At 40.4% G+C, this 12,513-nt stretch overlaps 1 protein-coding gene across 1 annotated transcript in view; it reads left to right on the plus strand.

Annotated features, from left to right (window-relative positions):
- The window catches only part of LOC115082055 (atrial natriuretic peptide-converting enzyme-like), a gene marked incomplete at its 5' end in the record, with an annotated part of 217,134 nt that overhangs the window by 156,932 nt on the left and 47,689 nt on the right, over window positions 1–12,513 (plus strand). Inside the window, 3 exons of the mRNA XM_029586317.1 lie at window positions 1,095–1,208; window positions 7,372–7,482; window positions 9,499–9,628. Of these exons, the coding sequence (XP_029442177.1) occupies window positions 1,095–1,208; window positions 7,372–7,482; window positions 9,499–9,628 (355 nt within the window). The remainder of the gene's footprint in view (window positions 1–1,094; window positions 1,209–7,371; window positions 7,483–9,498; window positions 9,629–12,513) is intronic.

Below are 12,513 nucleotides of genomic sequence, written 5' to 3' on the forward strand. Positions count from 1 at the left end.
CCATTGAACCCCAATGATTTTCTAAATACATTTGGGGGCTGGAGGGGAGGCACTATACCCCCAACCTTTTTGGTTCCCTAATGGGGTGGGGGGAGGAGAGCGGCAGTGACAGTATTTAAGTATTTGGAAAGGTGGGTGGTGGGCCACTGTTTATTTTTGATGACAGAGTTGGGGGGGGGGGGGGAATGTCGTCGCATATGGAATTAAATCTAATTTTTGGACTTTGGGGTATCAGGGCTGCCTTGAGTGGCAGCCCCGGGTTGAGCCGGGGTCAGCCCTGACCCCTCTCAACCTCTTCTTTTGCTTGGCCCTTTAAGGCGATGGTGGTCCCTTGAGGTTGGAGCCTCCATCGCACCTAAAGGGCTGTTAGCCGCATTGTTTTGTCCTGTGGTGTTTTACCATGAGACAAACATGTCATCAAGTTGTGATGTTTTTTCGGAGAAGGGGCCCCATTAATGCTGCACTACCCCCTGTAATTGTGGGAGCTCTCCTGCAAAAAAACATTGTAGCTTAGTGGCTCTAGGCCTAAAGGCCTGTTTACTAAAGGCTTTCTCCCACTTTTGCCTATGGGGGAAATGCTTAGTAAATGAACCCCTTAGTGGAATTGGCTTGCCCAAGGTCACAAGGTGATAAAGACTGCAAGATTCATCACATATGCAATGTCACAGCACCTACTTGGCAACAACTTTACTGTTCCAAGGCTTCTCTGTATTTATCCCATAATTCTTTGAATTAATATATCATTCCCCCCTCCCCCCATCTCTTTTTGGAGATTGCGAAATACATCTATTTCATTTTCTGTGAAGAAAAACTTCCATTATATTACAGAAGAGATTCAAGTGTATGTCTGAGCACTGGAATGTTACACAATAATGATAATAATGGTCTCACTCAACGCTACCCAGTGAATGCTTTGTTTCTTACTCACAATATGGTACCACCCACCAAAGCCTGTAGTAATGAAAAGATATCTCCAAATATTTGACTTGCTCTTTTCTCCGAGTGTTTTAAAATACCGATGAAAATTATTGGCACCGTGCATTGTAGGTATGTATTTTTATGTAATACTTCAAGCTAGTGTCATCTTTTTCCAGGTTGTAGCCAGAGGGGTTTATGGGAATGCCCTTTCAATAAACTGTGTATCAAACACACCATGATCTGTGATGGATTTCCAGACTGTCCTGATCAGGTGGATGAAAAGAACTGCTGTAAGTATTTAATGATGAATTTCTAAATTACAAAGAATTCCCAAAAAGAATCATTTCTTTTCTCCTAATTTGGAGAGCTCAAGGTGAATTACATTCAGATACAGCATGTATTTCCCTAAACTTGCATCTAAGGCAATGGAGGCTTAAATAACATGGAGGCTTCCCTGGTTCTCAGCCTGCTGCTCCAACCATTAGACTGCTCCTTCACTGCTACTAAATGGTAGACTTTCTTTAAAATGTTTTAAAATATGTATCTCAACACTACGGCTAAGGTTGTGCCTGGCTTTGTAATGTACAGTATATTGGAACCTTAGATAGCAATGAATTTGAGCTTTCCAAATGACTTCCTGCATGTTTGTGTATCCCTAAGATGGGAAATTAAGGTTGTGCAATGTGGTCTGTTTGACGGTCCCTTCTCTTCTCTGACCGTATTGTCTCTGCAAGAATGGAAAGATGTAACTATGTGTGCCCCAAGCATGCTGAGAAGATGTGCTCAGGACATGTGTGTGTGTCCTCTGGTGCTGAATGATCAGGAAATGCACAGGCTCTGCTTCCACTACACTCTGATTGTCCCTGTACGATTCATATCAAGTCCCATTTTTAATGTAGCACTTAAGAGATTTAAGGAATCCAGATATGGATTATTTTAGGAAATTGTAATCTGTAGGCAGCCATTTTAAATAACTGTGAATTTGTATCCAGTATCCTTGAAAAAAGGAGTCAGCGTCCAGTCAGCCAGCCATTAACTAAGAAGAAAAAAAAGGGTTAACATTTTCTCCCTTGTTCTATTTTTGAGGTTAATTTTCAATGGCTGGCTAGCTAACGGAGCTGGGATATTCAGCAGCGTGGGTGCACCAACCAATATACGTAAAGCTAGCTAACGTAGCCAGTGTGCTCCAACCCAGAACACCCCTGAGTTTGACTTGGCTTAACTTATTAACCAGAAAAAATGTTAGCCAGCTAAGTCAGATGGGAGAAATGATAAATCCCATGGTTTGTCCAACTAAGCATGGCACTTAGCTGGATAAACTGCTTTAAGTATTGACCCCCTTTATTTTCACATCCTTCAGGTTAGGCATGGAAGGAAAGCTGCTAGGCAAAATTAGTTTTATTTGCTGGATTGTTTTTCTTTCTAGTTTTCTAAGCTTTAAATTAAGTTGAAGAAATGTCATTTAGTAATACTCCATATCTGCCATTCTTTAGAAAGGAAGAAGGGGCTGGGTTTGGCTTGGCTTGGCTTGGCATTTCCTCCTGCTAAATTGTTCCTGTGGAGCGCATCCTATTGATAAACTTTTGTAAATAAAGACAGACCAGTTGGGCCTATCACTATTGTGGTCTTGGGTTGTCTTTACAGGACTTTTCTTTGGGTGGTATGTGCAGGTACTAAGTAACAGCACCTTTTTTTTTTGCTGTTTGCTGGTATGGCCTTATCAGTCCTCAACCATAAATGTGCAGCCAGCATTCAGAAAGTGATGTTGGGGAGTGAGGTTACTGTGGTGGCACAGGGCCTGGAGCTGTTGCCTGGTTTCTTCCACCCCTACGCTCTCCCCCCCCCCCCCCCCCCACAACCCCATGAATGGCCCTGCCTGCCTGCTGGTGCAATTCAAATTTGTACAGAGCAGCAATAGCAATGCAAGCTGTGGATTCTCCTGACCAGGTGGAGCACTACCTGTCACTGTGCTCTGACTCCTCCCACTATCCATACACTTCCTCTTCAAAGGAGAGCTACATCTGTTCAAAGACCCTGCGCCTGCGCTGCTGTAGCTGTTTAGGAGGGTTAGGGTGGGTTAGGATGGCTGGAAGAGAAAGGGATGCAGAAGGGAAGGAAGGAAAGTGGGATAAGTTTAAATATCGCTACTTATCCAGCTAGATTAACCGGATAAATAGCTCCTCTGTGAAACACCAGTTCCTGCCCACCACTTAGCTGAGTAGCTAAGTGGTGGGCAGGTGGTGGGCAAATTTGTTTACCTCACGCGTCGTATTTCTTTCCAGATCATTTATAAATATATTGAAAAGTAAGGGTCCCAATACAGATCCCTGAGGCACTCCACTGCCCACTCCCTTCCAATGAGAAAATTGTCCATTTAATCCTACTCTCTTTCCTGTCTTTTAACCAGTTTGCAATCCACGAAAGGACATCGCCACCTATCCCATGACTTTTTAATTTTCCTAGAAGCCTCTCATGAGGAACTTTGTCAAATGCCTTCTGAAAATCCAAATACACTACATCTACCGGTTCACATTTATCCACATGTTTATTAACTCCTTCAAAAAAAATGAAGCAGATGTTAGGCAAGACTTCCCTTGGGTAAATCCATGTTGACTGTGTTTCATTAAACCATGTCTTTCTCTATGCTCTACAATTTTGATCTTTAGAATAGTTTCCACTACTGGAGTGGAGAGGGGAAAGGGAAGGAAGGTTACTTAGGGGGAGTAGGGAAGTTCCCTCCTAGTCTGCTGGCGCAAGGCCCACGGATTTTATAATAGGCATGCGCATGCTATAAAATTAGCAGGTCCATGTGCATGCGCCGGGAACCGCGCACACATGAACTCATGCGTGCATGTTATATAATCCACCCCACTCTATTTTTATTTTAGTGTTCCTATATATTTCTTATATATACCTTATAACATTTTTCCACCCTGTTAATATTATTATTGCTGTTGAACTGCTCCTCTTAGTTACCTATTATTCATGGCAGTTTTCCTTTGCCTCTCCTTGTTCCTTGCTTTGAAAATCACCCTGCCATCTCTGTACAGCACTGCATATATCTGGTATGCGCTATACAAATGATGATGATGATGAGAATAACCCACCAGACCAATTTTATATCTCTTTCTGGTGTCTTTCTCTCTCGGGCCATTCCCCTTCCTTGGAAATGTATTTTTTCCTCTCCTAGTCCCTGCCAAAATATATTTCTGATTTGCTGTATTGGTCCCTGTCTACATGTCTCTCCTCTCTCTCTCTCTCTCTCTTATTTTCACCCTCCTTATGTCTCTCACCTCTCAAGCAAGCAAGGCTTAACCAGGCATCCCCATCGCTTACCTGAGGTTCTGAAATCAGTGCAGTCCCCAGCCATTCAGATATGATGGTCACGTCTTGCTGTGATATGTGTGATAAATGAGAATTATGAGGGCACAGTAGTGAATGAGGAAGGATGTTATTGCTTTCATACAGAAAAAGTGATCATCCATATGCTATGTCAACATTATAGATGGTAAAATGATCAGGTGATAAAACAATAGGAATGTGCATTCATTTGAAATGACATAGACATTGTCAGCAGCATTGTCTATGTTGTTTCTTGTTATATGTAAAATGAAACAATGGAAAAAAAATGTTGCGTTTTTCTTCTATTATAGTGCGCGCTATTTCTAATAGTGCACACTCTTTCCGAAATGTAAAAAAACAAAAAAGGGAAAACATTAACGAGAATGAAAATCAGTCCCCAAATGACAACACAACATTTTTTTTGGCCTGCTCACCCCTTTAAACAGTTCATTTGGAAGCAGGTAGCTACTTCACCTTGATGTTCAAAGGTACAGACGCACCCTATCAAAGCACTGATTAGTAACTTCATTTCTAGCAATCTGTTGCTAGCAATCTGTCATTGATTGATATCCTCAGAAGAAAATATCCATGCAATTTACTCACACACAGTTAGATGAGCCCCAAAATCCAAGGTTCTTTTTGTGTATTCCTGGCAAGAGTCTTCCATATTGACTAATAAACTGTTTAAGTATGTTTTATTTATGATTTGTGTTGCCTTTTCATTGTTAAGATATGATTTTTATTTTTTATTGTATTTTTATTTCATGAACTGATTTTATGGCTGTGTTGTATTTTATACTTTTGGTTTGTATGTTGAGGTCAATATTCAAAGAGTTTGTCTAGCTAACGTTTGGACTTATCCAGACAAAACTTGATATTTTTATATTTTCCCCCGCTCTCTCACCAAATTTTGTCTGGATAACTCATTTACCACACAAAATGTATCCATATTAAAAGAGCTGGATGTAGGCTGCAATATTCTTCCTTAATACCCTCTCTGAGGCAGAATGAAGGCCCCCACTTAGGCCAATCCCCTCCCCTCGAGTACAGCAGATCCCCCCTCTCCAAAGTGAAGGAAGCCTCCAAGTCCAGTGATGGAGGCATTTTGGGGACTTGGTTCAACTTTATTCAGCTAACTCAGATTGGAAAAATTACTGTTCTAAATTTAGGTGGATAAAATGTTTTTAAAAAACATAGCATTGCCAAGCAGTGCCCAATTTTCCCCCACCATAAAAAAAAAAATTAGGGGCCAATCTCATAGAAACATAGAAATGACGGCAGAAGAAGACCAAACAGCCCATCCAGTCTGCCCAGCAGGCTTTCACACGTATTTTTCTCATACTTATCTGTTACTCTGACCGCTGAAGTCAGGGCCCTTATTGGTAACTTTTTTGTTCTAATTTCCTTCCACCCCTGCCCTTGATGTAGAGAGCAGTGCTGGAGCTGCATCAAAGTGAAGCCTAATTGGTTAGGGGTAGTAGCTGCCTCAATAAGCAAGCTACTCCCATGCTTATTTGTTTACCCAGAACTATGCAATTTAGTCCTTGTTGGTTGTTGTCTGAATATAAATCCTGTTTTCTTCATTCCCCCTGCCATTGAACCAGTGAGCTGTGCTGTATATGTATTCAAAGTGAAGTATCAGGCTTGATTGATTTGGGGTAGTAACCGCCGCAACAGCAAGCTACTCCCACGGTTATTTGTTTACTCAGACTATGCAATTCAGTCCTTGTTGATAGTTGTCTAAATGTAAATCTTTTTATCTTCATTCCCCCCTGCCATTGAAGCAGAGAGCTACTTGGATATGCATTGAAAGTGAAATATCAGGCTTATTTGGTTTGGGGTAGTAACCGCCACAACAAGCAAGCTACTCCCACGCTTATTTGTGAATGCAAATCCTTTTTCCCACATTTCCTCTTGCCGTTGAAGCAAAGAGCAACATTGGAGTCGCATTAACCATGTGTATGTTTATTGAATAAGGGTATTAATCACCAGGTAGTAGTCGTCATTCCCTCAAGCCACCCCCATGCCTCTTCTCTTCATTCACATCCTCAAGACTTTATCCTGTACCAAAAAAAAAAAGAAGTCCTGGGCCAAATCCCCACCCACATCTCCATGCTCAAATCTCCAAAAGCGCCCAGGAAGACCAGTGGGAGGAGAAGTGGTTCTTACCTCCTTCTGCTGGCCTCAGTGCTGCTGGCACTTAGTTTTAGTTTTATTTTGGGGGTAGGAAGGGGTATCTGGAGCAGCACAGTCTGCGACTGTATTAAAATTTAGGGAATAGGAGGAGGGAATTGATGCTATTGGCCAGCTAAAACATTTACAATATTAAAAAACCTGGTGAACTGCAAAGTTACACAGATAACTAAGTATATTCAGTGACACTTTTACCTTAATATGTGCTACTGAATATTTTTCTAAAGTTATATGGGTCACTTTATCCGGGCAACTTCACTCGCTGACTTACTGAATATTGGCATCACTCTGGGTGGCCTTGACAAGGCCATGAAAGCAGTTTAGAAATATCTTGTAAATAAAATAAACATACTAGAGAATATAAAAGTTATATGATGAATGGATCAGAATCATAGTGAAAACTCCCCCCTAAGATATTAGACTTCAGTTTCACCCTGAGAACACTTAGGGGTAGCATCTTGAGGTGGGAACTGGTTCCAGAGTTGGAAAATGCACAAAAATGAAAAGTTGCCTATTTTGTTCTGGTGATACAGAAAAAAGTTCAGGATTGTGAACAGAGAGGAGAAAGTGTAATAGAATGGTGGACTAGATGTGTGAGAGAGAGAATCAGTTCCATGGATATATTTGTAAGTAGTAGGAGTTTAGACATGGTAGGAAACTTAACTGGAATAGAGAGAACAGAACAGCAGAATTTCATTACGAACAATGCAGAAAACAGAGTGTGAAAGTATAGAATCAGGAGGATCAGCAAACAAACAGTAGTCAAGTTGAGAAAAGAAAACAGTGTGTAGTTAAAGGCAACAAGTATGAATTGTGATTGAAGAACAAATTCTTTAGAATTGTATGGCTGATATTAAAGTTTGTCTGATATCAGAATTTGCTTTTAAAATCTGTCTCTGTTTTTCTCTGTCCTGGCAGCATTGTGTAAAGATGATGAGCTTGAATGTGCCAATCATGACTGTGTGCTCCGTGATGAATGGTGCAATGGTCAGCTGGACTGCACGGATAGTTCAGATGAATGGAACTGTGGTAAGACTTCCCATGGAACTAAAATACTCCTCACCTGCTGTAGTTTGAAGAATTGTGTGGCAAAACAGAGACTAAAATCTTAATTTATAGGTAACAAAAAAAAAAAAAAAAAAATATATATATATATATATTCAGCCCTGGAGTCAATGAGCAGAGATCAGATCACTGGATAACATTCTTATGTGCAGCATCTAAGGATGCAGGGCTGAAGGGAACTTAAAGTATCTTTGGTGCTGTGGCTTAAAAGATACAACTTTTGTATCTGAATCACATATTCAGTTCTTGCTAAGAGTCCTGTTACCTATGAAGGTAATTTTCAAACAGCTGCGCAGACGTATATATATACGTGTATGCCAGCTCGAGGCCATTTTACAACATACGTGCATATGATATAACATCAGCTGCACGCATGTACATTTATGTGCAATTTTATATGCACACATGTGCCAACTCTACCACGTAAGTGGGGGGATTATATTAGATATGCACACCGACACAATTACCGGTTTCTCCAGTCCATTCCCAGTTTGCCCAGGTAAAGGATAGGACTTCCTAACCCCCCTAGTTAATATGCCTCCCTTTTACCCTTTTATCTCCAGCCCTTAAGAGCCCGCTCACTAGCCTTATTTTTTTTGTTTCATTACTTACGCACCTTGTGTACGCAAATATTTATGTGCACATTTCATGTTACATATCCGGACCCATGTCCTGCCCGTGCCCTGCCCCTTTTTTGTTTATACCATTTGTGCACGTACTCTGGTGCTTCTTAAAATCTGAGATACTCGACATATCTCCCGGCTTTGGGATGCACATGGCTATTAAAATTTGCCTTTAAGTGTGCTTTGCTCACTTGAGATGTGAGATTGAACCAATTTCAGTTGGTTTGCCTTTGCAGAATTCTACACATTTTCCTATTGTCTGCAAATGAAATTTGATGATGTTATTGGGCAAAATCCACTGCAGATCATCAGAAATCAGTTGTGGGGGTTTTTTTTGGTTTTTTTTAATGGATTTTTCCAGCTATCCATGCTGATTTTTTTTTTTTTTGGCATATTTGCTCATTTTATGTATTTATTTTTAATTGGTTACCAAAACCACTAGCTCTTAAATATTAAGTACATGGGGAAAGAAATTTCAAACAAACAAAAAAATCCCAACAGAGATACTTAATACATTGAAAATCTTATATCTTTATAAATGTAGGTCCATCATACACTCTCTCGTTAAGTATCTCAGCACCAAAGGCAGAAACTTATAATCAGAGGTCCAGTCCTTGAAAATTGCTTTTTATATGCACTTAAAAATAACTTGATCAATAGATGAAATGACTTATGCGCATATATGTGCACCTGTGTGGCTTTCTAAAAGTTAATGTCTTTCAAAAAGGTTTAGATAATTGAGTACCAATCTATGTGATTATTCAAACCAAAAGTTGACAAAGTTTCTGATGAAAAAATCCAGTATTGCTCTCGCTTATTGGAGATGGCTTGAAAATCTTCCCCTCTTATAGGTACAAACACTTGTTCCAAAATTTTGTAACAAAATTGCTCATGTCAAGTCCTGAAATGAATGTTGGAAACGATAGCATTGTGAGGTTAGCAGAGCAGTGAATTTCAGCATATTGATGCAGCTGCAAAGTTCTATGAGACTATACGAACCGCTCTTTTCGTTTAGCCTACATAGAACAAATCGTACGGGCACTGAATTAAATAATGCCAGAGGTATTACAGTCGGTGCATGAACATAAAACTACCGGCTGACTGGTAGTTGAATGAGACCATACAAAGCCTGGCATGGTAGTAGAGCACATTGAACAATGAGCACAAGGTCAATGGCGCTTAGGTGATCACTGTCCTTCTACTTCGGTGTGTGCCAATATGAATTTAACTAATATACCTCAGTCAATTGTTATGAACTAAGTGGAATAAAAAAGAAATAGTGTCATTATTATGAAAGTCTTTATTTTTCAACAAATAAAAAGGAATATGAAAATGCATGTCTTTCATCTTTTTCCAGTGAGCCTGTCGAAAAGTGTGAGTTCCCCACCATTTCTGACGATACACAGGTCAGCTGCTGACTACCATGTATGTGCTGATGAGTGGCAGGAGGAACTAAGTCAGCTGGTCTGCAGCCAAATGGGTTTAGGGTAAGGTCAGTAGTTTGTAGCCCTAATGTTTCTTTTACAGGTTTCATTTAATGTTTTACTTCTGATATTTTAGGTCAGAAATTGAATAAAACTTAATAGACAAAGGCAAGGCTGAAGGAGCAGCCTAATGGTTAGAGTAGCAGGGTACAAGCCAGGGAAGCCAGGGTTTGAATTGTGCTTCTCCCATGGATTCTCCTTGTGCCTTTGGGCAAGTCACTTCACACTCCATTGTCTCAGGTACTAATTTGATTATAAATTTACTTGGCCAGGGCAATAACTACAGTACCTGAATTGTAAGTTGCCTTGAGCTCAGATTATTTCAAAATCAGGTATAATCAGTGTGTGAAGTTATCTTTATATGCTAGTTTTTGAAAAAAAGATTACTACATCTCATTGAGTTGTCATCTTTTTTGTTCCGTAAGCTTTACAGAGAAGGAGCCCACTAATCTGTGGCCTCCCTGGTGATGGGGGAGACCCAATGAAGGGCTTTGGTGGATTTTTTTTTTATAGGGACAGGGCTAATTTTTATGCATTTTGGACCTACATGGGGGTGGGAGTAAGGGCAGCCCCTTGCCCCTCACATCATCATGGCTTTTGCCCCCAGGGGTGGGAATAGAAGCTGTTACTGAGCGTTGTTGCTAATTTAAACCAGTGTAGCCCTGAGATCAGGGACCTCCACCACACGTTGACACTACTGGGAACATATGAAAAATTTCTTAGCAAAATTTTGCAATTCTCATTTGCATAGGTGGTGAAATTCCACACCTACAAGACCATTAATCCAGAGAAAAGCAAGTTTGCTTACTGTACTTACTGTAAATGGTATTTATCGTAGATAGCAGAATGAATTAGCAATGCAATGTGGGGTGACATTATCTGGTAGCACCAAATGGATTCATCTCTCCTAGCTAATAGAGCTTTTAGCTTTACTGAGCCATATGTGGGAATACCACATAGGTGTTGCCTTGTGAACTCATCAGATGAGTTTAGAGCTAAATTTAGCTAAGCTGTTGACTCTTCATGGAGGCAGGAGGGTATTTAGCATGCTATCTATGGAAAACACCATTTACAGTAAGCACATTTGCTTTTTTAATCTATAACCAGAGCTGAATTAGACATGACATGTAGGGAGACCCAAACTAATGGTTTCAACGGAGTGTTTATTGAGTAAGCAAGCCGGATCCTACCATGGAGAGTGGACTACTGGGTGAACAGGCTATGCAAAACTGCTTGTCCAAATTTGTCCCTCCTTGAGAGATTATCCAGACAGCAATGGGATGTAAAGGTGTGTACTGACAACCAAGTTACAGCTTTGCAAATGTCTGAGAGGTACCGTTCACAGTTGAGCAATGGAAGAGATCGTAGCTCTGACTTGATGAGCTTTGACAGTCTATAATTTGTAAACCTGTGGCTATATAACAGTGCTGGATACAGTCCAGTTAGACAATGTATGTTTGGTGACTATGCTCAGTCTGTTAGAATCGTAAGATATGAACAGTTGCAAATGCTGGTGATGCAGCTGAATTCTTCTCTTGTACTAGGCTCTTTTGCAATCTAGAATATGAAGTACTTTCTCTCCTTCATGTGCTTTTAGCCTTGAGAAGAAAGTAGGAAGTATGATGGACCTGATTATTATAGAAAGCTGATATGACAAAAGTAGAAAGTTTGTGTGGGTGCAGAGAACAACCCTATTCTGAAAGAATTGCATATTATGATGGATAGTGAACTAATGCCTGAAGTTCGCTGATTCTTTTGGATGAAATTTCCGCTATAAGAAATACTACATTCCATGGGCAAAAACTTAAGAGAAGGACAGCTTCAGCAACTGAAACAGAATAACATTCTGATCCCATGGCACCAGAGATTTAACTTGAAATAAGCCTTTCATAAATCTTGATACAAACAGAAGAGTTCATATGGGTTTAATATCATCTTGAATATTGTAAGCCACTATGGTGCTGAGAAAGATGATGACGGCAGAAAAGGACACAATTGGCCATCTGGTCTCCCCAGCAAGCTTACATCCTAAATGAGTCACAGACTGTTAGGGTCTGGCCAATGTAGATTACTTGTTTGAGTTGTGTGATGGTTAATTAGATAAGGGTAATATGTGTTGCATCAGTAAGTCCCCCCGATTGTTTGAATACCTATACTTCCTCCTGTGCTGTTTGATTTACAGTTTGCACTAGCACATTTCCCCAATGTTTGCTTGTTTTCCCAGACTATCCCCTCACTTTTTTTTTTTTTTTTTTATTTCCCAGACTATAGTTCATGTTTTGTTTTGTTTCTGTCATTTTTTTCCTATGTGAAAGATCTTGCCTCTGTCTTGCCTCCTTTCCTTATTTCACTTCACTCGCCTCTAGGAATCCGCAGTGTTTATCCTCTTGCCTCTAGGGATCTACAGTGTTTATCCCATGCCCTTTTGAATTCCTTCACTGTCCTGGTCCTCACTAAATCCTCCGGTAGGGCGCTCCATGTGTCCACCACCCTCTCTGTGTAGAAATATTTCCTGACATTCAATATGAAACATCCTCCTTGGAGCTTCATTTTGTGACCTCTAGTTCTCTTTATTTCTTTCCAACAGAAGAGGTTTGTAATTAAAGTTGCATAATTTATGCTTTTTAAGATGCTGAAGGTCTGTATAATATCTTCCCTACTCCTCCTCCTCTCCTCCAGGTTATACATATTTAGCACTTTCAACTACTCCTTGTAAGACTTTTGGTGGAGATCCCCCCACCATACTGGTTGCCTTTCTCGGGACAGCCTTCATCCTATCTCTGACCCCTTTGAGATATGGTCTCCAGAACTGTACATAGTACTGTAGGAGAGACTTCACGAAGGACCTGTACAAGGGAATTATCACCTCCTTCTTCTTACTGGATATT

The sequence above is a fragment of the Rhinatrema bivittatum genome, unplaced genomic scaffold (assembly GCF_901001135.1).
Source record: "Rhinatrema bivittatum unplaced genomic scaffold, aRhiBiv1.1, whole genome shotgun sequence".
Lineage (NCBI taxonomy): Eukaryota > Metazoa > Chordata > Amphibia > Gymnophiona > Rhinatrematidae > Rhinatrema > Rhinatrema bivittatum.